The sequence below is a fragment of the Muscardinus avellanarius genome, assembly GCF_963383645.1.
Source record: "Muscardinus avellanarius genome assembly, chromosome: 14".
NCBI classification, from domain to species: domain Eukaryota; kingdom Metazoa; phylum Chordata; class Mammalia; order Rodentia; family Gliridae; genus Muscardinus; species Muscardinus avellanarius.
The window spans coordinates 13,707,411-13,734,899 of NC_137800.1; the positions used below are offsets into that span (position 1 = coordinate 13,707,411).

A 27,489-nucleotide genomic window follows, 5' to 3' on the forward strand; every position below is an offset into this window, starting at 1 on the left:
GGAATTGTCATGCCCGACCTCACATATTCTTACAGGCAGGGGAGGTAGGCATTCTACCTACCTCCAGATAAGGAAACAGAGGACCAGAGATATTAGGGGACTGGCACAAGGTCATACTGCTACTGAAGTGTAGCAGAAACTTGAACTGGTACCAGCTTCAAAGGCTGTGCTCATCACCATATTTTATATTGTATCTCCAGATGTGCGTGTTTCATGGACCCCACACCTCAGCTGACTGTGGTATTTGATAAATTCCTGATTCTGAGATCTTCCCAAAACCCATAGAAATGGAATATCGATATCTGGAGCCCAGGAGTCTAATTTTTCTCTCGCTCCCTGAGTGATTTTTTTTTTTTTTTTGGTCTGGTAGGATTGAGAGCCATTGTGGGCAGAATCACCCTGTCCAGTTCTGGGGTCCATACCCCAGAATCACTGTTGGATGGTGGCCTGGGAGGTGGCCCCACGATGGGGAGACTGGGGAACTCATTGCTTCCCGTAGTCGGTCTGGTGATTAGTTTATTTGCTGGTGTCTCTGTCATCTGTGTGATCTCTAGATCTCTGCCAATGGTAGATTGGAGTGTGCCTGGGCAGGAGAACCCAGATTCACTTGCTCTATCTCCCTGTGTGCCATTATCTACAAACATCTTCATTCACTGTGTTTTTGCAGTTAAATTTTATTAACTGCTAATCTTTGGGAAAACAAATCAAAATATTCCCCCCAAGTCCAGATGGTTAATGGAAATAGATGGTCATTGTGGGAGACCAGTGTGGTGATGGGAACTGGATATTTGGGATGGCCTGAACCTCAGACACTGAGGAAGGTCCAGTGTGGAAGCTGCCAGCTATGGCCAGGCAGCAAGCTCTGTTCTTGCTGGTCAGTGTCCTGCGTGGACTCTCTAACTGGGACTCAGCACCCTTGGACCTGGGGAGGGAGGCTGGGAGTTGGGAACCAAAGGAGTTATCCTCTACCTGTCTCCTACAACCAGCTGTGGTGGGTGGTGGCAGTGTCCAGATGTGGAACATCAAGGCCCGGGCAGAGCACAGGGAGGAGGCAGGGGTATGGTGGAAGCTGCTTTTCCTGCACATTGTTGAGCAGGGTACAGGGCCTGGGGACCTGGTTCAGGAGGTCCGTCTTCTCTCCCAGACAGCCCTGCAGAGCCTACCCAGGCAAGACAAAAGCAAGGGAGGCTCTATCAGACCCCTGTGGGGAGCAGGGTCCAGCCCAAGTGGACGACAGAGACTGACTAGTACTCTGGGAGTTGAAGCCCTGTCCCCGCAGGAGCGGCCACCCAGCTGGACACACAGAGCAATCAGCTGAGTCCGATTCAAGCTGAGGTGGGAGATGAGATGAATTATCTGCTAGAACTGTGAGGGTAGCGGGCTGGATTATGTTTCCCCAGATTCATGTCTACCTGGGACTTCAGAATGTGGCCTTATTTGGATATAGGTCTTTGCAGGTGGAATCAGTTAAGATGAGGTCATACTGTATTAGGACGGGCCTCAACTCCAATGACTGGTGACTTATAATAAGGAGAATGGAGAATGCAGAGGCACACAGGGAAGAAATCCATGTGACAACAGACACAGAGATTGCAGGGATGCCGCCACAGGCCAAGGGATGCCGGCACTCCCAGGAGCTGCAAGAGGCAGGAAGAATCTGCCCTGGAGCCTCCAAAGGGAGTCCAGCCCTGCAAAAATCTTGAATTTTCATCTTCTACAACTGAAAGAGAACAAATGCCTGCCATGTCAAGCCGCCTAGTTTGTGGTCATTTGTTACAGCGGCTCTAGGAAATTCATAGAGAGGCAGGGTCTCCCATACTTCTAGCCAGAGAAAGACTGCCCTGATGTTGCTTCTGCTTTGCTCCCCACAAGGACCCCTGAGACCTGGAAACTTTAGGACAATTGATACGTCCCTGAGAGGCAGGTAGGAGGAGATTAGATGGGCAGGTGCTGCTGAGAATGCTGGGAATAACTAAGGAGGGTTGTCAAGGAAAAGAGTGATGGGAGGGTGGAGTGAGGGTCGACTGTGATGTCTCAGACAGAGGGAGGGCTGAGAAAGACCCTGGTGTCCAGGGTGGAGACCAAGAGCAGGTGGGTTGTCACCCTATTAGGCACCAGCTTTCTTAATGGTACCAAAGCCCATAGCCCGCTGAGCCCAGAAGTGATTCAAAGGGAGACCCACGGCTTTCAAGGTTGCACAACCCTGGCTCTGCCCTCGTGACTGTAACCCCCATGTCGGTGTTTCACTCTTGGACTCAACTGTCACCGCACTCCCCAAGACCCAGAGAGGGATGTTATGCACGTTAGAATAGCCATCCAACCTGCCCATGGAGGGGACTGACAGCCTCGCCCTGGCTCCACCAACAGCTCAAGTCCAGCCCTAGCTCTTCCCAGCTGGGCCACAAGTCATCTAGTTTCTCTGAGCCTCTGCTTCCTTGCCTGTAAAGTGGGGAATTTTGCACTACCTGTCTGAGGGTGCTTGTGAGGATTAAATGCATTAGTGGTTTTAGAAGTGCTTAGCAGACACATAGTAAACACTCAAAATTGTTAGCTATGATTATTTATTATTAGTATGGTAGGTCTCAGTTAATGCAAAGGCAGAACTAAAAGGAAATAATTATAGAAAACATAAACAGCATAAAAATACCAGTTTGTAAAGTACAGGTTTCAGCCCAAGTGTCTGGGTGTGCTCAGTAGCCTGGTGGCTCTCCCCTGCCCTGAGCTGGGCACTAGGCTTCTGTGAAGGGTGCCTGCCCTGGTCCCCTTGTTCTAAGCCGCTCAACCTCTTCATCTTGGTTTGGAAGGGTTCTGCCTCAGGCTTCTAGCAGTATGTGTGTTAAATCCATTAATGGCAGGCCTCCTGCTGCCGGAAGCATCGCCTGGGTATTTGAAGACTGTCCCTCCTATCAGCTATACATCTGGTCTACCTTCCTCATTGCTACAGATTCACATATATCAGACTTAATTACACTCCATGTGAAAGCCGGGAGTGGTGGAGTCTACTCTTGCTTTCCAGCATCCCCATATCTGGATGAAATTCGGGTTATCTGTAAGGACTAGGCTGGGTCTAGGCTGTGGTTTTCAGTGTTCTTCCATTGTACACCACCGGCATCTATTTCTTTGCCCTGCTTGGCTCCCTCCCTTGGGGCCTTGCTTGTTGAGTCAGATCCTGCCTTCTGCCACCCACCACGGGCTTCATATCGACCAACACACCAGGATGCCGCCTTCCACCTTGTACCCCAAATGCCTACCGCAGAAGTGGGGTGAAGGAACCGGAGATTTTCTTACAGGAAGCACTGGGTGTCCCATGGTATTAGGGCTCACCCACTTTCAAGCTTACTGGAAGAGGACTGAGGGAGAAGTCTTGGGAATCTACCTTCTGGTTCAGAGTTTTTCCAGAGAGACATGAAGCTTTCTAAGTGGGCCCGGGGAGCCCTGACTTTTACCCTTTCTGAAGAGAATGAGAGGCAGGTGGTGGACCTCGTAGGGATTTCCTTCTGCCCTAGGCTGGTACAGGTGCCTTGGAAAGGCTTCCATCTGTGGATCCGGTTCTCTGGGCATCTCTCAGTCCCACTTCCAAAACTCGTTCATTCATACTTTCCCATAGCCAGATCCCTTCTCCGCTCTCTGCAGATGTTGCTGGCCTGCCTGCTCTTCTTGGATCTACCCTGAGGGTGTCTCGGTTTTGACTCAGGTTTTTCTTCTTTCTGTACTCTTCTGTCTTGTATCCCATCCCTTGAACTTCAGCCTTGGCAGAGCCCTGCAGAGCGCATTTTGGGAACCCCAGTAGAAGAAGTGAAGAGCTTTACCTGGTTCCCAAACCTGCTGGCATCAACATAAATACACTTGAATACTTAATGAGTGAAGATCCTCCTTGTTCCTTCTCGCTTGGTGTTATGTCACTGTGTAACTGTCACCATCTTTCTTCTGCCTGGTGGGAATAGTCAGCCTGGATACATCTCTTTGTCCTTGGTTGAAGCCAGAGGCGCTGGTTCAACGTCTGGAGAGTGAGTGGCTAGTCCACTGGAGCCCCGTGACCTCCTGCTTTCCTGGCTCGAGTTACTTGCAGTGTCCCCTCTGATTCACACGCAGAGCACGCATTCCACATGGGGAGGCACCGCAGCCCCATGCGATCAGCGCTGAGCATGAAAGAGCTTCTGATTGGAGGGATGAGGACTTTATCCTGAGGGGCCTGGGGCCTTGTGTGGCTGTCGGGGTGGCAAGGACCTTCACATGGATGTGTGCGTGTGTGTGTGTGTGTGTGTGTGTGTGTGTGTGTGTGTGTGTCTTGGGAGGGACACACGTAAAAGCTTCCTGCACCCAGGAGGCTGGGAGGAGATGAAGCGCCCATGCTCTGTCTCCCGGATGCCGTGTTCCATGAGCCTGACCTGAGGCTGACAGGTTGGAAACCCCCAGTTTATAGATCTATTTTTTTTTAAACCTTTTTTTTTTTTTTTTTGTAAAACACTAACCTCAGCGAAGGGGAAAGAAGGAAGAAAAAGAAAAAAAGCTGAGTTCAGCAGCTACAGTTTGCTGTATTTTTCATCTTGCATCAGCAAGTCGGGACCACAAATAATCTGGTCTTATATGCTCCAGCGATGCTGCTGCTTAAGTCTGCGCCCTCCCCTTAGGCAGCCGGTCCCCGGAGGCTGGCCACACTCTCCTTCCTCAGGGGCCTGGAGGTGGGCGGCTGGGCAGGGGGTCTGCGTGGGAGGAATGGCTCAGAGGGAGATAGCACCGGCCAGCAAGGGGGTGGGTAATTAATTTCTGAATGGTTTCTGGAATCAGCTAAACATTTCCTTTTAACCACTTTCTCCAGCCTCATATCCTTTGTTAGTTCAGGAAAAATGTCATTTATAATGGATGTTGCCTTGATAAATTGCTCCTGAGAAGCACAGCGTTCTCATTAGTCTATATAATGAGAAAGACTCCTAGTGGTGGCATAGCTGCCCAGATATTTGCCTGATAGGAAAAAAATATTTGTCCAGGGAGTTTGTTTTAGATGGCTGGAACAGGAAGGGGAGGGCCCTCTGTACTTTCTCAGAGCAGATTCCAGCCATGCCTGCTCCCTCCTGCTTCCTGGTGGGTCCAGGCTGCCTGTGTGCTGGGCCCACATAGGTCTTCTTACTCCAGCTCCTGTGCTGGGGCCTTGTCTATCTAGCCAGGTGAAGAAGAGAATTGGATGCATTGAACTGTCATGTTCTCTTTCTATTACTCCTAAGAATAAAAATAACAAATGCATAATAGTGTCTTCTAATTTTCAGAAGATTTTTAGTGTATGTAGTTGTACTTGGTCCCCAACACTATTTTGTGTGTGTCTCGGCCACCTAGGCACTGAGAAGTACAATGATGTTTCCAGAGTTCATGAGTTTGTAGGCAGCAGGTGTTTTGACCCCATGAGTATGGCCCATCAGTGGCTTCCTTTGCCCTATGCTTGTCTGAGAATGGACATGTTAGCCAGCTTTTCTCCATGGGGACACATTGGCTTCTCCTCTGTACATCTCCAAGGCACTTCTTCATGTTAAGAGTGGTGCTTAAGGATGTGTGTTAATTCCTGTAGGCCACTGGGGCCTCTTTTAGTGAATGGCTATTATCAGAGATGGCACACAGAATTTTCTAAGATCTTAACAACCACCAGGCAGGATCGGAAGAAGGCAGGAAGACAGGCCCACCATAGGGTGTTTTTTGGGTCTGAGATATCTTGGTGCCCAAGTATACGCAACATTGACACCACAATTTGCTGTGCTGTCATCTGGAGATCTGCTTGTGATTTTAATTGTCAAGGGAGAGGTGTCAGAATAGTTCTCAGATCTTCTGCTTCTTAGGGGAAAGCCCTCCTTGCTTCAAGATGCAGTTTCCATTTGTCCATTCATCCATCCATCAACCCACCCATGCATCCTCCACTTACCCATTCACCTACCCTTCCCTCCCTTCATCCCTCCATTCATTCTTCTATCCTCCTATCTACCCACAATTCCATCCATCCATCCATCCATCCATCCATCCATCCATCCCTCTATCCACCCATCCACCTTCCCCTCCATTCCTCCACTCACCTACACACCTAGCCATCCATTCATTCATCCATACACCTGTCCACCTGCCCTTCCATCTCTATACTCACCCATCTACCTCCCCATCCATTCATCCACACACCCACCTATTCATGTATCCAGTTTTCCTTCTATTCCTCCATCCAATGGTCACTGATTTCCCTGGTGTGCGTTTGGCACTTCTTTTGGCATTGAAGATAGGAATATGAATAAGATGGTTTCTATTTTGAAATAATCCACAGTTTAGTAGGAGAAACAGGTGTGAAAAAAGTCAATAGTGATATAATGTTGCAAACACAATAATTGGAGTTTGTGAACTGTGTTCAGAGTTGGGTTAAAGTATTCAGGGAATGGTTTCTAGAAGAAATAGTACCTGGCCTGGGTTTAGAAAGTTTGGAACTGGAAAGGTTTTAAGAAGGATGTGGTTGAGGGAAGAGAGTACAGGAGCAGACACATGAAACATGATTGGGGACATGTGTGGTCATGTTGCTGTAAGGGTTTGGGGGAAGGAGACAGGAGGAGGAGTTGAGGAGAAATGAGGTGATAAACACTGGCAACATCCTAATTATGAGTAGGGCCTGGGGTGACACGTGATGTGCTGTGGAAGACAAGGAGTTCTCCTCCAGGGGAGTTAGTGTAGACATACAGAGGACCTCTTATAAAAGATAAGTCTAGCATGCCAGGTGCAGTCCCAGGAATTCTAGGCCATCTTAATTACTCGTCCCAGAATTTTTTCCAAAAAGGATTGTGTCCTTTGTGATTGACAGAGCTGGAGTTTGAACTCAGGTGTCTGGGTACCTAGGATTTTGTGCTTAACTGCCATGCTGTCTGCATCTCCAGCCAGCCCCACGTACTGTTTCAGGATGTATGGTTGGATGTAAGAACCCACCTTTTTTTGTATCTCTGTATGCCTTGAAATAGTAATAGAGTTCGGATGGATTGCAAAGACCAAGAAGCACATTCTGTGGAGGTTGGGAGGAGGGGAAGTGCTGGCAGTAACAAAGTTGGAGAAGGGTCTGAAGGCTCCTCAGCATCAGGCATGGAAAGAGTAAGGCTGGAACTCACTCTAAGAAAAGAAGAAACTGACCTGGTGAACATCAGAGGTCAGAAGCTTAGGATGAAGTACTGGTCTTAGGAGGACCATTTGCTCCCTAGTGGAGAGAGGTGGACCTGGTAGACCTGGAGCATTTTGCTCAGAGGAGAGGATACACACACACACACACACACACACACACACACACACACACACACGAGAGAGAGAGAGAGAGAGAGAGAGAGAGAGAGAGAGGAGAAAAGAAGGAGGAGGAGGAGGAGAAGGAGAATGAGAAGGGAGAGACTGTGCAAAGGGCAGAGAGGAAGAAACCTAACCTCATTCACCATATCAACATTCAGAGAAAGTTGAAAGGAATCTTTCAGCTGGCTGGCTACCTAGCTCAAGGCTAACCACACTCTTAACACAATAATAAGTCAATCCTCACTGAATAATTAAATAGCGAGCCTTCATAAGTATTGACTTAATGTGACAGCAAGTCTATAGTGACTTGGGGTTTGCTTATGTAAACACAATCTCTTGTTCAGCTTACTTAGCAGTTCAATGAAATAGAACAGTCCTTCAATTAAAATCAAATGATGCATATGTTTAATTCTGTTCTCCTCTTACCTGGTAATGAAAAATTTGGAACATAGGTGCAGGGATGGGGGAGAGCTGGTGACCAGAGGACCTGTTTTTGGAGGACATGAAGAAGAATATCCAATGATGGCCTTTTGGAGCTGGAAATGGCCTTGACTCCCATCCCTGGGCCATGTGGGAGGTTCAGGTGGGCTTGGGATGGCTCCTGATCCTTCCAGGCCCTGTTGACTTTCCCAGAGCAGGTGTGGGTGGGCCCACTACTGTGGCTGATTGTCTCTTGATGGTGGACTGGGTATAACTGATTGCTCCTGGTTGGCTGGGGTCCAGTGGCTCCAACCACAGCCGTCTCCCAGGTCTTCATTTCTCATGCTCATCTTCATGTCTCACTTGGAGAACAGACAGGGTGCTAGGTGAGCTCCAGATGGGACAGGGGCAGGGCGAGGAGGAAGGTGACACCCAGTGATTTTCTTAGATGGCTTTGGAAGAGAAATGAGCCTCCCTCCTTCTTATAGCTTCAGAATGCTGGTAGTAGCAGGCTGGAAAAAACGGGGAGGGTGGGGAGTGATGCAGTGGAAGGGAAAATCCGCTGGCCTTGGAGCTTGGATTTGAAACTAAGTCTTCTGGCCTTACTTCCGTGATATTAAATGAGTTAATTAGCCTTTCGAGGCCTCCTTTGCCTTATCTATAAAGTAAGGGTAGTAATACTGATGCTGAAGGATTGTTGACAGAATGCAATGCGGAGATTGATGTCAGCAGAAGTGCTTTGCTGACACTGTGCTAACACAGGTGGCCCTTGTTAACAAGCCAGAGGGACAGAGCTCCTGCCTTCCAAGGTTTCTGGAGTTAAGAAGTGACTAGTGGGGCTCCTTTTATTAATCCCAACCACAGTGAGCCCTGGAGGAGCATGCACCATGCTGGGTATCATATTCTTACATACATCCCCCCATTGGGTATCTCATTCAGTCCTCCTAAGCACGTGAGTCAAGTACCATTATTAACCACATTTTTCAGATGAGGATACTAGGCCTCATTGGATGACGTGCTCAAGGCCACACAGTTAGTGAGTTGCTGAGCCACAGTTTAAACCCAGTAGGTGTGACATCAGATATTAGAAGTCACGACTGGGTGTGCTTCAGTGGCGGGGCAGAGACAGATCTGGTTCTGGAAAAACTCACGGCTCCTGTAGAAGGACATCAAACATTTTTACTTGCAGCCAAGCCCTGAGGCCTGTGTCATGTCTAGAAGGGTTTGGTGGTCATTTCTCAGGTATTCCATCGCTAATCTACTTGCTCCTGGGTATTGAGAAGTGGGGAGCCAATTCTCCTCTGAGGGTGAGGGGAGAGGTTCTCTCTCAGACTCTTTGTCTTGGAACAGAGAGTCAGTTGAATTTGATGATGTTTTCAGTACCAGTATCATTTTCTCTTAACTGAAGGCTTAGACAAATCATTGTTTATAATAACTCAGGATTCCTGAGGCCTCATTCAATTAAACTTCAAGAAATAATTACAACCTTCAAGCAACTTTATTAATACAAAAGAACATAGTAGTGTTTTCTGTTAGCATCTTTTGAAATTTTCTTCTGAATCTCTTTGGTTCATAGCTTAACATTTTTTCCCTGTTTGTAACCGGGGGGCATAAACTATACTGACTCCAGCATTTTAATCCCTTAACACGGCTCCATGTTTAAATTTTCATATTTTGACACAATCTGTGTCCTTGTCATTTTTGATAGCGACGTGACTCCTGTGTAAGCTGGAGACAGAGTCCGAGGCCAGGACTGTGTTTCTGGAGGGATCGTACTATCCCCTGTTTCCAGAGTTGCTCTTTTTTTTCCCCAATTTTATTTTAACAGGCCAGAGTTTATTGGAGAGTTGCTCTTTTTACCTCTGCTACTCTCTCTGTTTTGCATGGACTACACAGATCTCTGTAGATTTTATTTTTGGCCTATGGTCTTCTTACAATGTGCTCTCCCCCCTCACACCTCCATTGCTTAGAACTTGGACAGAAAAGGTCATGTAATATTAGAAAGTGAAGCTAAGTAGTAGTCAATATCTTTTTTGTTTTGAATGACAGAGACTCAGCTAACTTAAGAAAAATTTAAAAGGGAATTGATTGGCTTTTATAATATAGAAAGGACAGGGGATTATCTCAGGGAGTCAAGCACAAATTGAATTCACTCTCTTTGTCCCTTGTTCTGTTTCTCTGTGCAGGTTAGCTGTGGGTGTATTCTCATTGTGACTATAAGGCTGGAACTATAGTCTTCATACATCTGCTTACATCTGGGTGTCTCTTAACCAGAAAGAAAAGAATGTTCTGCCTCACCTAGGAATACTTTAGGCCCAGCTTATCCCTGAACCATGGGTGGCCAGAAGAGAGGGGTTCTGTGGTTGGCTCAGCCAGGGTGGTATCCACTTTGGTCCAGGTGGTGGTGGATAGCCCTTATTACAACTTCACCACCCAAGGAGGAGGTCTTCCACCTCTAGACCATCTCAGGGAACTGCTGTTCTAGGCAGAAAGAGTAAGTCTCCCTTGGGCAGTTAGAGAATAAACAGGAAGGAAGCAGGGTTGCTCCTTGATTTTATAAAATCAATGGTGGCTGTCCCCAAGAGGTGGCATCAGGTTGTCCACTAGGAGCCCCAGGATCTGTAAGCAGTTATTTGGGTGAAAACCTTGTTCTCCTTTCTCAGTATCAGGCCAGTGAGAACTCACTTAACCAAACCCTGCACCACCCAAGAGGACCCCAGAAAGCCAATCCAGAGGCACTTTCATCTATTGGAGCCATTTTCTCTGGGTTCCCATAAATTGTTCACATAGCCTATCATGAGTTACTTGCACTTTCTGGGAACCCTTCCTCCCCTGCATGAAATATTCAAGTGCCCCACTCGTTTGCTTTAGGCAGTGCTAGAGCAAAGAAGACTTTCCTAGCCTTCTCAGCACTTGTCTGCCACGGTGTGCTTGCTAGAGAGTGTGTAACTGTGCCATCTAGCCTTCCTGCGCTATCATGTCTTCATTGTGAAATGTGTCTACTTTGCGGGGTTGTTCAGAAAATGAGAGATAACAGCATCTAACACAGAGTAGGTCCTCAATAGATATTAGCCCCCTCTCTGCCTCCAGTTTTACTTGTACAACTGTTAGAAACTCATTGGTTTCTATAGTAGCTACATAGCAGCTATAACCTGATAAAGGGGAACTTTGGGAAGAGGATAAAAACTTCAGCTCAAAAAGCCATGAGTTGGCCAGCACTGGAAAGCTTTGGTGTTCTGTAGGTGTAATTAATCCGAGTATTTTTCTAGACCGGACACATTTGGGCAATTGTATGTTGGGAAAGTGTTTATAGTCTAGGCCAAGGGTGAGTTTGTTGCCAACAGGTGCCTGAACATTTTCTTTTGACTAAGAATAATGCATAACACTGAGAAGGAAGATCCAAGCCTAATTGTTAGGACAGGAGGTGTGTGTGTGTGTGTGTGTGTGTGTGTGTGTGTGTGTGTGTGTATTGACAATCTGGTATAGTCTTTACCTGTAACCACATATCTCCTGGTGCTATGGCTTGAAGCATTCCTTCCATGGCTGGACCATCAAATGGAAGAATTTAAAGCTGAGACCAGAAGGTGGGGTTTAAAGGGTGCCACAAGCCCAGTTCTGAAACCTCTGCAGATTGGCATTCTTTCAATCTGGTGCCTGCCTTCAAATCATGTGGAAGACTTGTTAAAGCAGATTTCTGGCCCTACCGCTAGAATTCTGGGTCTTATATATCTGGGCTGGGACCTAGAGAAGTTAAATTTCTAACAGGTTCCCATTTGGTGCTGATGCTGCTGGTCATTGGACATCACCTTTGAGAGGCACTGTCCTAGGGAGGAAGTCCCTCCTCTCCCAAATCGGGATGATTTCTGCTTGTGTGGTTTGAACCTTGTACATCCATCCCTGCTTTTCCCCCTTTGCTGGGGGAGCCTCATCAAATAGGGTTGTCAGAGCTAATCAATAAGAATATAGGATGCCCAGTTAAAATTGAATTCCAGATTTAGAAAACCATTTAGTATAAGTATGTCATACTAAAAAAGTTTACTTATACTAAAAAATTATTGTTTATCTGAAATGCAAATTAATTGGATATTTTGCATTCAATATGGCAACCTTTTCATTAAATTGGGGGTCAAGTGGCTCTCTCTCTCTCTCCCCCCTTCTGCTGCTTTTCTGTGATTGAACAGGCTGCAGCTGCTGAGGAAACAAGTCCTAAAAGAATCTGTGTTTTTCGGACGATCCACCTGCTGCCCTGAGCTCAGCGGCAGTTTTCTCCCCACCTCAGCGAGATAGACTTGGCTTGTGTGCGTTTTGATTCTCTTCCTGGCTTTCTGCTTTGCTCTCTATTGCCTGTCTGCCTCTCTCTTGTCTGCTTTTGTTATGCCATCTCTTTCTGGGGCCTCTTAAAAGAAGAAATCTGCAAAGCGAGGGGATTGATGCAAGAAAGGTCTGTTGTTGGCAGCAGGGATGGAGTCTAAGAGACCAATGACCTCCCAGTGCACGGGGGGGGGGGGGAGCGACAGCTGGCCTCAAGATGGTGCACAGATCCCCAGTCGGCTCATCATTGCCTTGGAGAGCGTTGCCCACCGGGACTGGGCTGAGCATTCTTGCAGCCAGTTCCCATCATGGCTGGAGTTGGATGGTGTCAAGGGCTTGAAGGAAATTGACACTACTTGATCTCTGGTGCTGGCAGAGGGAGCTCGCGTGCGTGGACTTTATTGTGCATTGAGAGTGGAGAGAGACTTGAGCAATCAAAGGCCTCCTGGAGACTTGGACGTGGCAACTTCCTAAATGGCTCCATTTGTCACTGTGGCTTGATGCTGAGAGGGGAGATGGACGAACAGAAGGCCTAGCGGCTTTGCTTCCCTTCGCCTTCTTCTCACTGTCTGCTGGTCCAAGCCTGCTCCCTCCCCCTCCTTTCACTCTCAACAGCTTCCTCTCAGAGGCCCTGGCCCCAACCATGGCCTTCTGTGAAGGAAGCAGGCTCTAGCCACAGAGAAAGAAGATGGCGCTTCACCTGTGGGCCGCCCTGTGGCCTCTGTGCACGTGACCAGCTCCCAGTGCCTGTGTTCCTCCTCCTGTGTCCTCAGTGTGACATGGAGAGGGACAGCGGGGTCCGGAGGCTGGCGTTTGCCTGAGGGCAGAGCCTGACAGAGATGGAGAAGAAGCAAGCCATCTTAGCATAAACACCTCTTTATTCCTTCTGTGTGAGACACCAGCAAAGGCTATTCCCTGCTGGCACTCGCCTTCTGTGCCCTGGCTTGCTTTACTCCTGCCTCTTTTCCTGATGGCTGGCCTCTCTGTGGCTGGCCAGGGGAATATTCCAGAGTCCCCAAAGGGCCTTTGCCAGTGCCGCATTCATGTGTCAGCTCTTTCTCCAGCCTCTGGGGCTGGTGACATTTTGTGAGGCCTCATGGACGGTGAGGACAGCCACCATGCTCAGGTGCCATGTCAGTTGATTGTAAGTCTAACCTTGTCAGAGGGGAGCAAGGCCCTCTGTGAACCCCTGGGGCCTGGAGTGTCCAGAGGCTCTCTACGCCTGCTAGTCCCTGAGCCTGCTGTGGCTGGCTGTGTTGTCTCCTAGGAAGTGAGCTGACAGTGACTTCTCACCCAAGCCTTGGACCCTACTAGCTTGGTAGGCGTGCTGCCCTGACTCCCTGTGGGGTCTTCCCTTCTGGTGTTGGGTAGATATGCATGCGATTCCCATCTTTAGTTGGTCAATCACACAGCAGGGGCGTGAAACATGTATAGATCCAGGATGAATGGATGTCTCCTGTCATCCCCATTCACAGGGGCTACAAAGGAAGTGGATAAGGAAAGCAATAGAGTCTGCCACTCTGGGATTGTGTTCCAGTTGCAGAGACCAAATGAGACAGGACCAGTAAGTTCTTGTGCAGTTGAATTGCATGGTCCAGACTATAGGAGTAGCTGGAATACAGAGCCTTATGGCCAGGTGGGAAGGGCTTCCTGGAAAGACGGTAGGTGAGAGGCAGGCCCTGTGTGTGATCACACAGCATTGCAGCGGGCTCCTGTGTTTCACTGAGAGATGGTGCTGGGGCACCTCTTCGGTGTGGAGAAGATGTAAGGAGCAACTTTGCTGGTGATGTAGCAGCCTCGGCTGGCACCCCGCAGGAGCTCTGAGCTGCCTCGATCTGGCCATTCTGCAGCCCTCCTCAGTGATGGGGCCTGCTGCTGCTGTCTTTTAGTTTCTTCTGAGAGAGATTTGGCCAAAGCAAACAACGAAGTGTTTGAAAGTCCTAGGGCTTCTCTAACCACGTACTGGAAGCTGGGTGGTTTAACATGACCGTGCTTTCTCTGGAAGCTAAAAGAATGTGTTCCATGCATCTCTCTGAGCTTCCAGTGTTGCTGACAATCTTTGGTGCCCCTCTACGCTCTCCAGTGCAACAAGTGTGTTACTCAGGTCTGCCTCCATCATTACACGGCCTTCACCCTCACGCCTGTGTCTCTTTTCTAATAAGGACGCCAGCCATTGGACTTTATGACCCTCCTTAGGCTCAGATGCTGTGCTGCATGAGGCCGTCTGGCAGGGGACACTCACCTGTGAAGGTGATGGCTGCTCTTTGATGCAGTGGGCCGGGCAGTGTCCTCCCAGCCCAGGCTGATGGGAATGCCTGTGGCAGGCACTAGGGCAGGAGGAAGGAATGAAGACTGTGCCTAGCAGTATGTTAGACCTGGGTGCGTGATGCTGCATGTCATCCTCCATGTCCAGCTCTGGGGCTGGGGGCTGGGGACAGACCTGGTCGCACCGTGCTCACCTATAAGCAGCTCATGGCCGAGTGTGGAGCACAGAGCTGCGCAGAGGTTAGGATGTAGCATCAGAGAGGAAGAGGCAATGACTGCCTCAGTCACCAGGGCTGATTCTAGCTGGTGGGACCGGGCAGGTGCTGTAGGGTGGCAGGGGGGCCTTTACTCTGACATGATGCAAAAGAGGTAGGCAGGAATTCCTGCTAAAGAGACTTCTTTACTCTTCCTGGGGCTGGCTCCTTTGAGCCTGATGGATCCTATGAGGTGGCTGGCAGGGCTTATTGGGCCCATTTTGCAGGTGAAAGAGTTGGGTGAGATCACCCAGCTGGGTAGTTTAGCAGAAAGCAGAGCCCAGCTCCCCTGCCCCATAGTCTCTGTGAACCGAGCCTGGGCCATCTCTGCTCTTCTGAGAGAAAGCTGCTGCAGCCTCTTTTTGAGTCCTTCCGTCATTCCGTCACTGGGCTTTTCTCAGGCTGCATGATGTGCCTGGTTCTCCTGGAGAATTGTCCTTCAGTTGCTCATAGCTTGAGGTCCCCAAGACTCGGCTCCCTGCGCTTTCCTCTTTTCCCTCTCCCTCCTGGCTTCTCCGGCTATGGAGGGAGCTGCAGGGAGCAGAGCCACTCTGCCATGGCCGGGCAGAGGGGGCGAGAAGCTGTGGACTAAACTCTTCTCTCCCCTGGGTTTTCTCCTGACACTAGGTCCCGGCTGGCGGACTTCCACACCAACTGCAGAGCCTCCTACCGGACGCTCACCAGCTGCCCTTCGGACAATTACCAGGCGTGTCTGGGCTCCTACGCTGGCATGATTGGTAAGCTCCTACTGCACTTTTGGGGCTCACAGTGGAACCTGCTGCTTAAACCATGTTGAAGACGATGGAGATGGTCTGATTGCAGCCTTCTCGGGGCAGATTCAGAGAGAGCTTTGAGGGGAATCAGAGGGAGGGCCAGCTGGTTATCATGGGGAGGGAGAGCTCCAGGGGCCTTGTAAAAAGTAAGAAGTAAGAAAAGGTGACATTTATTGCCGACATTCTTAGTACTGTCTTATTAGACCTTCCTGTAGCTCTTACTAGAGAGGTATTGGTGTCCCCATTATATAGACGAGGGAACAAAGGCTAGAGAAGTTGGGTAATTTATACAGGCTTTCCTAGCTGGCAAGTGTTGGCACTGGGACCCAACCAGGGTGTGAGACTTCATCTCTCTGATTCTAGAAGACACTCTGATTGTTGGTCAAGGGGAAAGCAAGGGTCTGTGTTCTGGGCCAGAGCTGTTGGGATCTCCCCGGCTGTCCTGGTGATGAGGAGCCTGTTTCCTCTAGGGCTCTGGCCTCTGACGACCCCGTGGTCACAGGGATAGTAATGCTTAAAGTTGAGATTGTCAGTTGGGCTGTCTGTGTGTTGGGGGCAGGTGGGAGAGTGGGTTATGATGCAGTTAAGACTCTCTGCCTCCCATTCTTTGGTCTAGACACCCAAAGGGAAGGCCCCACTCATCCTCCCTTTCTTCATGCCCAGGGTTCGATATGACCCCCAACTATGTGGACTCCAGCCCCACCGGCATCGTGGTGTCCCCCTGGTGCAGCTGTCGTGGCAGCGGGAACATGGAGGAGGAGTGTGAGAAGTTCCTCAGGGACTTCACCGAGAACCCGTGTCTCCGTGAGTCCTGGGTGTCCCCCATCCTTGATAACTTTTATGCCCATGCCAGCCTATTACCTGGGTGTTTGCTTCCCCTTCCATAGGCCATTGGCTTCTCCTATTTTTGAATGGCCAGTGATACATATGGGGCTTTTCTACTATGGGTACTGTCTGCAGGAACCCTGGGTTTGGGGCCCATGGAGAGCCACACTGGAGCTTTCCCTAGGCCCCCTCATTTTGTCACCAGAAGTCTTGAGCCTAGGTCAAGTCAAGGCTGAAGGTTTCTGCTCTGTTATTCCAACAGTTTCACCAGGTTCCTTTGGAGATGGAGCCTTCTCCTAAGGATTCAGGCACTTGGTATTCTTCCTTTAATGAATAATTCCTCATAGCATTGGTGGCTTTGAGTTATCTGACTCCTAATGCAAAGGCTACAGAGAGAAGAGCCACCGTCAAGCCCAGTCAGCTTTGTTCTCTGTATTCCGATGCCCTTCGCGGACCACTCCACTCGCAGGTCTCTTCCCTCTTGCCTTCCCTCTTTGCTTCCTTCCATCTCTCCATCCTTTCTCGGTGGCAGTGGGAGTTCAGAGATAGAGATTCCAGGGTCCATCACTGAGGAGTGTGTAGCAGGATAGAGATGAACTGAGGGGTCACTGCGATCACAGTTTAGAATGAACTAGAGCAAAGTTCTCTGCACCAGCAGTTGGGCACCAGTCAGGCAGGGAGCACCTGCTGTCCACCCCACCCTGGGGCTCCCCAGATGATCATAGCTTATTAAGGGGACTGCAAAATGCCTAGCCTTGCCATGTAGCATTGAAGGTGACTGGAGCGACAGTTACCTGGGCAGGTAGGACATGTCCTCTTCACAAAGGGCCATGCAGACATGAGACGCTGGGTTTTCTTTTCCTGCAGATGGCAGTGGGGTGGTGTGGGTGGTGGGAGGGATGCCAGCAGGCGGGGACAGAACACATAGGCCTGACTGTGGTGTGGAGGTCATGGGGGTTAGGGATATGAATCTGATGGAGGACCCCGTACAGAGAGTCCCATAAGAAGATTCTAGTATGGGAGAGGAAAATAACAGCCATGAACCAGAAGAGGGGGCATGATAAAAGGTGGACTGGAGGGACCCTTAGGAGCAGGGCTCAGCTGACTGCCAGGAGGTCAGTAGGGAGGCACCATGGGTTACTGCCCTGTCATGGTGGGGAGACTTGGCTACATAGACATGACGCCTCCAAGATTGGTAATATAGAGGGTGAGAGGCGTTGGCAATGGTAGGAAGAGGTGCCCTAGTTCAGGTGTAGACACGAGGACTTTGAGGTTTATTTGGGACATGGAGGTAGAGATTTCCCAGAGACTTGGTTATCGGGTTATGTCTAGGGAGGGAGTTTCTTTCCAAGAGGTGCAATTAGTTAGTCCTCAATGTATTAGCACTAGTTGATAGTATGAGGTGGGGGAGGCGCCCAGGGAATATATATAGTATGAGAGGGAGGAGGGCTGAGCCTGGAGCCCTGGAAGACTAGTAGTGGGGCCCTGGAATGAGGTGGTGGTGGAGCTGGGGCACCTGTGCCCAGGGAGCTGGGGAGGCTTCCACAGGAGAGTCTGCAGGAGGACCCCCGGGCAAGGCCTCCTCCCTGAGGATTCCACACATCCCGCATCCTTTTCTCCCTCAATTATTCTGCTACAGTCATCACCATGTATGTTTCTTTGTATTTTGTGCTCTGTCTTTCCAACTGCCTTCTTGCTGTTTGCTTCTTTGGATGTGAGCCTTCGTCAGTCTGCAAAGGAACCTGAGCAAAGTTAAAGTCATCTAAATTCATCTAAATTCATCTGTTGCCCTTTGCCTCCAGCTTCTGGGCTGTTCTGGGGAAGGTAGTGGTCAGGATGGGAACCAAGGTGACAAGAGTGAGTTCTGATTTCTCTGCATCTATCTGTTCCCACATCCCCAGGTAATGCTATCCAGGCCTTTGGCAACGGCACAGACGTGAACGTGTCTCCCAAGAGCCCCATATTCCCAGCCACTCAAGTCCCTCGGGTGGAGAAGACGCCTTCTTTGCCGGATGACCTCAGTGATAGCACCAGCCTGGGAACCAGTGTCATCACCACCTGCACATCTGTCCAGGTGAGGCACGTGGCTCTGCAGCCGGGGACCTGGTCAAGGTGCCCCGGGGTCTAGAGAAGCACTGTGGTGTCATGGAAACCACTCAGCTGGAAGTTCCTCCCTTCAGCTTGGGGACCCAAGAGGCAGGGAGGAGCTGGTGGGACCCTTTTCTACATGTTCATTCATTTAGTCAGTCATTTTGCAAGTAGGAAGCTCCTTACATCACAGTATTGCACTAGGCAACACAGGGGTCACAGGGGAAATGTAACCACCATCACGAATCAACTCTGCTAATTATCAGGTAGTGTGCTAGTAGATTTTCTGTCTCATTGAATTCTTATACAATGACATATTGACATTCTTGTTTTACACTCAGGTAACTGACCTAGAGGGGTTAGATGACAGCTCAGATCACATAGCTGACTGGTGTGGAATATGATTTCAAACTTACATCGGACTCCAAAGGCCACAATCTGGGCTTCCTGTCCATCCATCCATCCGTCCGTCCGTCTGTCTGACTGTCCATCTATCCATCATCCATCCATCCATCCATCCATCCATCCATCCATCCATTTGTTCACTCACTAATCCATCCACTTGTTCTTCCATCTATCCATTTATCCATCTACCCCCACCCATCTGTTTATCCACTCATCCTCCCATTCATACATCCACCTGTTCATTCACACACCCACTCACCCACCCATCCATCTATCCACTCATCTTCCCATTCATACATCTACCCATCCATTCACATACACACTTACCCACCCATCTATCTACCCACCAACCTCTCCTCCTATCCACCATCCATCCATCCATCCATCTATCCATCTACCTACCCATCCTCTCATCCATCATCCATCCATCCATCCATCCATCCATCCATCCACCATCCATCTATCTATCATCTACCTACCCATTCTCCCATCCACCATCCATCCATCCATCCATCCATCCATCCATCCACCCACACAAGCATCCACCCAACCTCCCATGCATTTGTTCATCTATCCATCCACCGACACATCAAGTCTTACATGAGATGACAGGGATACATTGGTGAATTAGGCTCACACTGTAACTGGGTTTTGTGGTTCTTATGATTATGTTGAGGGTGAAGCAATACAGTAAGCACCAGATATGGGCAGCAGTCAGTACCTCTGTAGGAGACACGTGGCTGTGTGGAGGTGCACCTTAGGGTTCCACCCAGCTTCATACTCTGCTGAGCTGCCCTCTTGCCATCACACTATTCACCACTGAGGGTTCTTTGCTGAAGAGGTTGGCTCCGGACACACACACATACACACACCAGACTTTATTTATTTATTTTTTGTGGTTACTGGGGATGGAACCCAGGAGCATTCTACCTCCGAGTGATACCCTCAGCCCTATTTTTTATTCTTTATTTTGAAACAGGGTCTCAATGAGTTGCAAAGGGCCTCACTAAGTAGTTGAGGGTGTCTGCGAACCGTGATCCTCCAGTCTCAGCCTCCTAAATGCTGGGATTACAAGTGTGCGCTACCATGCCCGACTCACACCAGACTTTAGAGGAGAACCTAGTGCCAAATACCAGGAGAGGAGGGGTGGGAATTCGAGGTTGTGTGTGGTGAGTGTAGGGGACATTGCAGGCAGAAGTGGGCGCTGACTGGCCGAGAGGTTGGCGAGGAACAATAGCAAGGTACAGGGGAGCATGACTCGGTGGTTGTGAGGCAGTGGGAACACTGGTCTGAAGGGGCCATGGTGCCTGGTATCAGCAGTACCTGGTCTTCACAGTGCCAGGGTGAGGACTCTGAGTAGGCCCTGTGGGCATCCACTGCCTGGCAGTGTATGTGCTGCTGCCTGTCCAGTCAGGAAAGCTCTCTAACCCCTGTTCCTTCCCTCCCTGATGGGGCCAACCAGTCAGTGACACGGACTTCCAATGCCCCTGCCTCTGGCTCAGTGTGGAGTTCTGCCATGGCCTGTTCCCTCTGTTAGGCCATCTTTCCTGATTTGGACTGAGGTGTCCAGGTCATATCTAGGGACATCCTAGTTACACTGGGCATGCCAGGGCAGGGGGCTCAGGGACCCACTCCACAGATAGTCGCCGGCTCAGTTTCATACTAGCATGGTGGGCAGTTTGGCCAGTCAGGGCTGTGTACCTGATGCATGACCGTGCTCCGGTGTGGCCCACCTGTTCCCCTGGGCCCTTGCAGGCTCCCTCCCAACAGTGCACCCTGCTTTAGAGTCCTTGGGGGCTGGCTCTCCTGGGGAGATGCTGACACAGCAGGAGCCTTCTGACCTTGCCCACGCTCTTCCTGAGATACCTTGCAGCACACAAAAGTTCAAAGCTGTGGCATCATGCCCCCGATTCCTAGTGCCCAGTTACTCTAAGTCCCCTCTGGCCCACCCCTGCCTCTCCTTAGCAGTTTGCTAAACCAACCATTCCTTGGTTTCTTTGAATCACCACCTGGTTTTTTATCTGGGGGCTTGTCTCAATCTTGGTGTGATTCCAGGGAAGATGATGGGTGATCTGTGTATGATGTATGAATTAGAGTGCGGCCTGATTGTTGGCTGTTACCAAGCCTGGGGACTGGGGAGGTGGCTCCTGCAGGCCTGGCCCCAGGAACTGTCCCTTTTGGGGGCTTATTGGCTAAGTCACTCTGGGTAGGACAATTGGAGATGGCCATCCCAGGAGGAAAATAAGAGAAACAGACCCTGGAAAAGGGCCCCATTCACTATCACTCCTCGTGTTCTTTCTCAGAAATAGAATGGAGGCATCCCTGATTCTGTTGAATTATAGTCTTGTTAATAAGCACCTATTTCAGCTTGCCAGGCCTAGGGGTGCAGTGTCAAAAACCTTCAACCCTGCCCTCGGCTCAGGGAGTCCAGTGTGGATGTCTTATTTTTGCCCTAGACTGTACCCCTCTTTGCTCATCAGCTCTGCTAGCTTCGATCATCTCTGATTGAATGGCCCTGTGGTGACCCTGAAGTTGGGAACCCATAGTTACTAAGGGTTTCCTGAATGAGGGCAGGAACTGGAAACTGAAGTGTGGGTGGTGGGGAGCCTGTGTCCTCCAGACACATCCCAGACAGAGGCAAGGCCGTTTTCTTCATCTCTGCTCTCCTCTGCCCTTCCTCTTTTTTTGGAGAAGCCTTAGGAGTTCCCAGAGTTGGCAGCCTGTTGGGGACCCCCATGGGTTTCTGGACATTAGGATTGGAAGGATGCTCCGAGATCCTCTTCCCAAGCCCAAGGGACAGGAGGCCCAGCATGGGGAGTAACTTGTCCATGGATACTGAGCAGGGCCAGAAACTGAGCGTTGGCCCTCATGCAGCCCTCACCTCTAGTCTGCTCCCCTTGGCAAGGTGGATGTGGGATGGGGGCACTCCTGTCCCGACTGTGGGACTGCTGGGCAGGGAGGTGGGCACCTGGGACACCAATGACGAGCCACGAGTGGTGTGGCCGGGAGTTGGCTCTAAGTCCTGCATCTTCAATGTGGCTTCCGGTTCTGTTCTCAGAACTTCTCCCTCTGGCTCTGGCCCCCTCGCTGACTATCTGGGGCTCTCTAGAACTCGGAGAGGGCCTGGCAAGGCCCAAGGTGGTCTCTGCAGGGCCTCTGTGTGGATGTATATCTATACTCTGTGTGGATGTCCTTGACCTTCCTCCTATCCTGCTGGGTTCGTAGAGTCTGGAGGCAGGCCGGTCTTGGACACTCCCCCAAGGCCTATTCCTGAACCCTGGGAAGGCTGCCCTATGGAACAAGCTCACAGATAGGTGAGCAAGGTCCTGGTTCAGGAGCATTCCAGCTCCTTGGAGTGAAACGCCCCTTGTGCCTTGAGAGTCCCATATTCCCTGTGGGGCTCTCTTCCCTGAATCTGCCCGTGATGAGCTGCCCTCTGCCTCCTTAGAGCTCCTGCTTGCCTCATTTGAGCCCTGTCATCTCTTTCCTACTGGGCCAGTGCTGCTGGAGGCCCGGGGTGTTACCTTCCCATTCTGTTCCTCAGAACCAGCCACAGGGCGGCACGGAGAAGGTGCTCCACATGGGTTGGAGGAAAGAATGGAGTCCCCAGTTGGGTCTGTTGGAACTTGCTGCTGTCAGTTTGAACGGGGCCCTTTTATTGTTCTTGGCCACACTCTGTGCACCGGTTCTGCACCTCCCAGGTGCTGGCTGGGTGCACAGTCTGCGGAGGGGCAGGGGTGATGGCAATGTTTTATAGAGGGTGTAGGAAGATTGGTCAGGAGGCTCTGGTCTCTCTGGTCTTGTGAAGGGGTCTGGACCAGGGTGATATCCTGGAGACTGAAGAAGGCTGAAAGTGGGGTTGGGCTTTGCCTGGTTGTGAACTATTTCTACCAATCCTGGGGTTGGTCTGGGTCCAGAATGCTAGCCTGCAGGGCCCAGCAGATCCATGAGCCATTCACCTTTCCTAGGGCTGGGAAGGCCTAGCAACACTAGTTTCCTCGGCTTTCCTTGTCCCCGCCAGCCACTTTTCACTTTTAAAGTCTACATTGCCAATCACATCTTGAAACAGTTGACAGTGACTTCAGAGGGGTTGCCACGAGGCCCCTCTCCTCACACCTGAAGCAGGTTTAGCAGCCTCTTCTCCCCTCCTATGGTATCTGCTTCCCCGGGCTGGGCCTTCTACCCAGTACACAGGCCCCTGAGCACGGCCCGAGCGGCCTGCTAGTTCATGTGTTCATTTATTCAATGTAAATTCTAACTGCGTGTCACTCTGTCCTGGGCACTGAGGCTGACAAGCTCAATCAGCCAGCTTCCTGCTCCTCATGCCAACAGGCTGACAGGAGGCCATTCAAATGATTATGAGGGAGAAGGCAATTGCCTAGCCAAGAGGATTAATAAAGGGAGATGTGGGGGAGGAGGGAGGGCCACCTTTAACAGGGAGTAGAAGCCAAGGACTGACAAGGGAAAAACCTGCTGCCAGGTTTGGAAGGATCTGGAGGTGGGATTGGGATTGGGATTGGGGTGGGAGAGCCACCCCTGGGAGGAGCCAGGAAGAGCCCACACCTGGAGCCAGGACAAGGTGGCCTGTGTCACTCAGGGCTCCACCCTGCCTGGTTTTTATAAAGAAAGTGTCTGGGCCTGGGCCAGGGTCTCAGTTTGGCTGCAGGTGGAGGTTCCTGCAGTCTTCATGTCTGATCCGTGCAGAGAGCAGGAGTCTGCCTTGAGGTCACTCACTGGCCCTGGGCTGCTAGCTTACCTGGTTTCCCCTCCCTCCCATGGCTCTGCTCCCGGGCCTGCCTCAGGGCGTGGTGGGGGGCTGCACTCCACTCAGCTCTGTGCTCTGTGCTGTGAGCAGGGAGCCTCGGGGGCACGGGGGCTTCACTGTGCCATGGCAGCATCTCGCACACTCTCCAGGGTCGCTAAGCCAGGCCCACTTGTCCATCCCTGCTTTATAGATGAGGAAACTGTGGCTCAGGAGACTTGTCCTGGGTCACTGGCAGAACCAAGACTTGGGCCTGAGGCACTGGCCTCTCAGGCTTCTCGTCCTGTTTCCAGGCAGCCTTGGATTGTGGGGCTGTCCTGTGGGCCTCGAGGTCAGGCCTCTGCCATCTAGAAAATGAAAGGCTTGGATGCGTCTCTGTGGACAAACATCTATAGACCAGATATTGCAGCACTCCAGTGTCGCTGTCCAGGGTAGCCATAGGAAGCCCGAGGTGCACCCCTACCTGGGTGTGGCCAGTTGGCCCTGGAGGCCTGCTCACCCAGTGCCCACAGGTTCGGAAGGACTCTTCCTTCTAGTCTTTCCTGTGTGATGTTTCTCATCACCCCACCCTCTCGCCTCTTGAGGAAGACCTGGTGGGGGGCTGCTCATCCTGGGGAGCTAAGTCCAGGGTGAGGCCAGGGGCTCCAGAAAGCACTAATGTTCAGACTGGATCTCCTCACATCTGGCTGAGCTGGTGAAGGACACTCCGGGCTCGGCCATCCTCCCTGCGTGTTCACTGTGGGGGAACCCCTGCCGAGCCAGCTGTTTCGAGGTCCGTTTGGGACCCCAGGCCTGCCCGAAAGCTGGCATCTTGACAGTCACAGAATGTATGTGCTGGCCTTGCCTGGGCCCAAAGTTGTTTTTTTCAAACCTTTATTCCCTTTTTTAAGCAATAGGTTATTTTAAAGCCAAATTTATATATCCCTCCAATGTAGAAAGCAAATAAAAACAGAGCAGGGTCAGGACCTTGATTGAAACAGGGTCAGGACCTTGAGTCCCATGGGGCTGTGTGCCTCTGTGATTCCATGGGCTTCATATTTAGTGGGTACTGTGGGCAGTGGGGATAAGAGAGAAGACAGGGACCCTCAACGGGGGTAGAACGGGCCTGCCACCACCAACCATTAGAGCAGGAAGTGATGCTAGGCCTAAGTAGGTGTGGGCCATGCACAGTGCAGGTGGGGATGGGCGAGGGGTGTGGGTGGGAGCCAGTCTCAGGTCTGGGAGGGCCTCCGGGCTTATGTCCTGGGGAGGGAAGCAATTGGTGAGGCCATCTCTTGGCACCTGGAGACACTGGTACATGATCTTTAACAGGATTTTCCTGGGCTGGGTCTGGTCCTGTTCCCACTGTACTAATCATTACTGCGGGTCTCTCTCCCCTACTGCCAGTGACCGCTTCTGGCCGGGATCTCCGTGTGACAGCTGGGGCCTTGTTTAGCTCACCAGATGCCTGGGTAGTCGATTGCCTATGGTGTCCCAGGGATTATTGATACTTCTGGCCAAGAGCAGTGATTTGGGCATGATTTCTTGGGCTTCCCAGTCACTCCTGGTAGCCAGAGCTTCCCCATAAATGCCTCGGGAATAAGCCATCTGAAGTTAGGATAGAAGCATCTTCCATCCCTAGCTGCATCCCCCAGATCTCTCTCATGACGATGGTACCAAAGGATTGTTCTTGATGCATACTGTGTGGTCCTGCCTCCAAGTAGTAATGCCAAGGCAGGGAATCCTGGAATCACCAGTAAGCCATCTTCTCTTTCTACTCATCACCTTATTTGCGGAGTTCCAGGTGCTGCACAGTTGTTTGGGTGGAAATGGCCTGGCACAGTTGCCAGATGTCCACCTATCCTGTGCCAGTGGCAGACATCACTAATCAATCACAGCTCTCTGTCCCTCCAGCTTGTGGCCTTTTTCCTCTGGGGCCCTCCAGCAGTCATGGTAAATAACAGGTGCCGGCTCTCGGATGCCATTTCTGATCTGTGGTACTCATTCATTTATTCATTCGTTCATGCATTCATGTATTTGGTAAAAACATAATTGAGTGGCTGTTATGAGCCAAACATTGCTCAGTGTGAATAAAAGGAGACATGGTCCTTACCGTCGACATGTGCTGAGCATGTAGACAGACATGTGAATGGCCAGTTACTAGAGAAGGCTGCAAGCTCCTGGAGAACAAGGTTTAGAACTGTTCTCCAGGAGCCTGGAGGAGCCAAGATCTAACTGACAAGGGTTTCAGAGGGCACCGGGCCTTCTGGGCTACATGGGACTGAGCAGTGCTCTTTATTTATGCACCTTCTGCTCAGCGGTGCCAACATTGGATGCCAGGGCTTTAACCGAGTCACTCGGCAGAGCCTGGCCAGAGATCCTGGTGACCTGGCCTCACTAATGCCTTCTCTCCCACAGGAGCAGGGACTGAAGGTCAACAACTCCAAAGAGTTAAGCATGTGCTTCACAGAGGTGAGTAGCCACAGAAGGGGGACGTGTGTGCAAGAGACTGGCTAAGAGGGGCACTTTCCTAGGTGAGCCGGAGACTCAGAGCCCTTGAATCCCATTGCATGAGCTGGGCCAGCTGAGCTTCCCCCCTCACCCTGACCCAAGGAGTCTGCTGGGTGGGGGTGGGCGAGTGCAAAGACTGAAGCAGGACCCATGACAGACTCCTAGGGGGAGATAAACAGAGGCCCTCCCATACGTCCCTCACTCTTTAAGACAAATGTATTAAGTGTCTGCTCAGTTCTGGTTCTGTGATATTTATGAGACACAGAGACAGAAAAAGTCACAGTCCCTTCCTTCAAGGAGCCCTCTGGGGGTGGGGGGAGTGTATATCCGACTTATAGATCCAAGACCAAGTTGAGAAGAAAAGCTGGTGGAAGATTCTGCAGAGGGAGCAAGAGTCGCTCAGTCAGACGTGTGCAGGGAAGGCTTTGCGGAGGAGGAGACGTTTCAGCAATTTCAGACTAGGAAGAATATGGGCTCTGTCCCCTTCCCCTCACATCACCCCTTTTCTCTTTGGAAGCAGGTCCTTGTGGACCGTGGAGCTTCTCTTTGGAGGTCTTTGTACCATCTCTGTCCTCACTAGGACAAACACGCTCAGCCTGATGCAGGGACGAGCTCGAGGTCCGTGGGGGCAGAGTGTCCCTGTGTTCCACACAAGCCTGACTCTGCCTTCAGAGTGCAAGAGAGGGTCTCTGGTGGCCAGAAAGGACAGGGCTGGGGGAGGCCTGTGCCAGCCCTGCTGATAAGTTTTTCTGTTGTCATTCTTTCTGTCTGTTTCTCCTTTGGCCGTGGACTCAGCTCACGACGAATATCCTCCCAGGAAGCAACAAGGTGATCAAACCTAACTCAGGCCCCAGCAGAGCCAGACCGTTGGCTGCCTTGACCGCAATCCCTCTCCTGCTGCTGATTTTGGCCTTGTAGGCCCTGGGAACCTCGTCATGAGATTGCGACAGACAACAGATGAGAACTCCCGCCTGACAGAACAGAAACACCCAGACACACACACACACCCCTTGCAAAAAAAAAAAAAAAAAGTTTCCCCCCTTGTTTCTGAACCTGTCTCCTTCCAGGTTTCTTCCCTGGAGTTTTTCTAAAACAAACAGACAAGCCGGTGGGGAGCCTGAGAAGCCAGCCAAGGGCCCCTGGCATGGGTGCCCAATCCCGAGAGGCACAAGGCTCTAGAAAGGCCGCCCTGCGCTGTCTCCTTGGCATTTTTCTCTCTTGGACCCTTCTGAAGTGAGAGACCAAGAAGAGGCCCCTGCTGCCGAAGGGACTCGTGCGTGTGCTGCCCGATGCAGGCTGAGGACAGGACAGCTACAGCCACCCTCTCCAGCTGCCCACTCTGGGGACCTGTGGGGTCTGGCAGAGGGCGACGTCAGAGAGAAGTGGGCTTGGCCACTGGGGTCTGGTTGGGCCCTGTCAGCCCTTCTCTTGGCTTCAAAGATAGAGATGGTTTGGGATCCCTTTCTGCCCTCAGGTGGCTGGCTGGTCTGCGTCTGTTGTGGGAACCCCCATAGTGTGCTGGGTCTCCTGACCTTAGCATGGAGGGGGGCTGGGGCCAGTCCAGGATGGCCTGGGAGACCCTGCAGGAGGGAGCAGACTTGGGCCCCAA

The 27,489-nt window shown here is 51.0% G+C and overlaps 1 protein-coding gene across 1 annotated transcript in view; it reads left to right on the plus strand.

Annotated features, from left to right (window-relative positions):
* Positions 1-26,798, plus strand: part of GFRA2 (GDNF family receptor alpha 2) — a gene marked incomplete at both ends in the record, with an annotated part of 83,822 nt that extends 57,024 nt beyond the window's left edge. The window contains 5 exons of the mRNA XM_080710574.1: positions 15,165-15,274; positions 15,974-16,114; positions 18,037-18,209; positions 25,788-25,841; positions 26,676-26,798. Coding sequence (XP_080566700.1) covers positions 15,165-15,274; positions 15,974-16,114; positions 18,037-18,209; positions 25,788-25,841; positions 26,676-26,798 — 601 coding nt within the window. The remainder of the gene's footprint in view (positions 1-15,164; positions 15,275-15,973; positions 16,115-18,036; positions 18,210-25,787; positions 25,842-26,675) is intronic.
* Between the last annotated feature and the right edge of the window lie 691 nt (positions 26,799-27,489).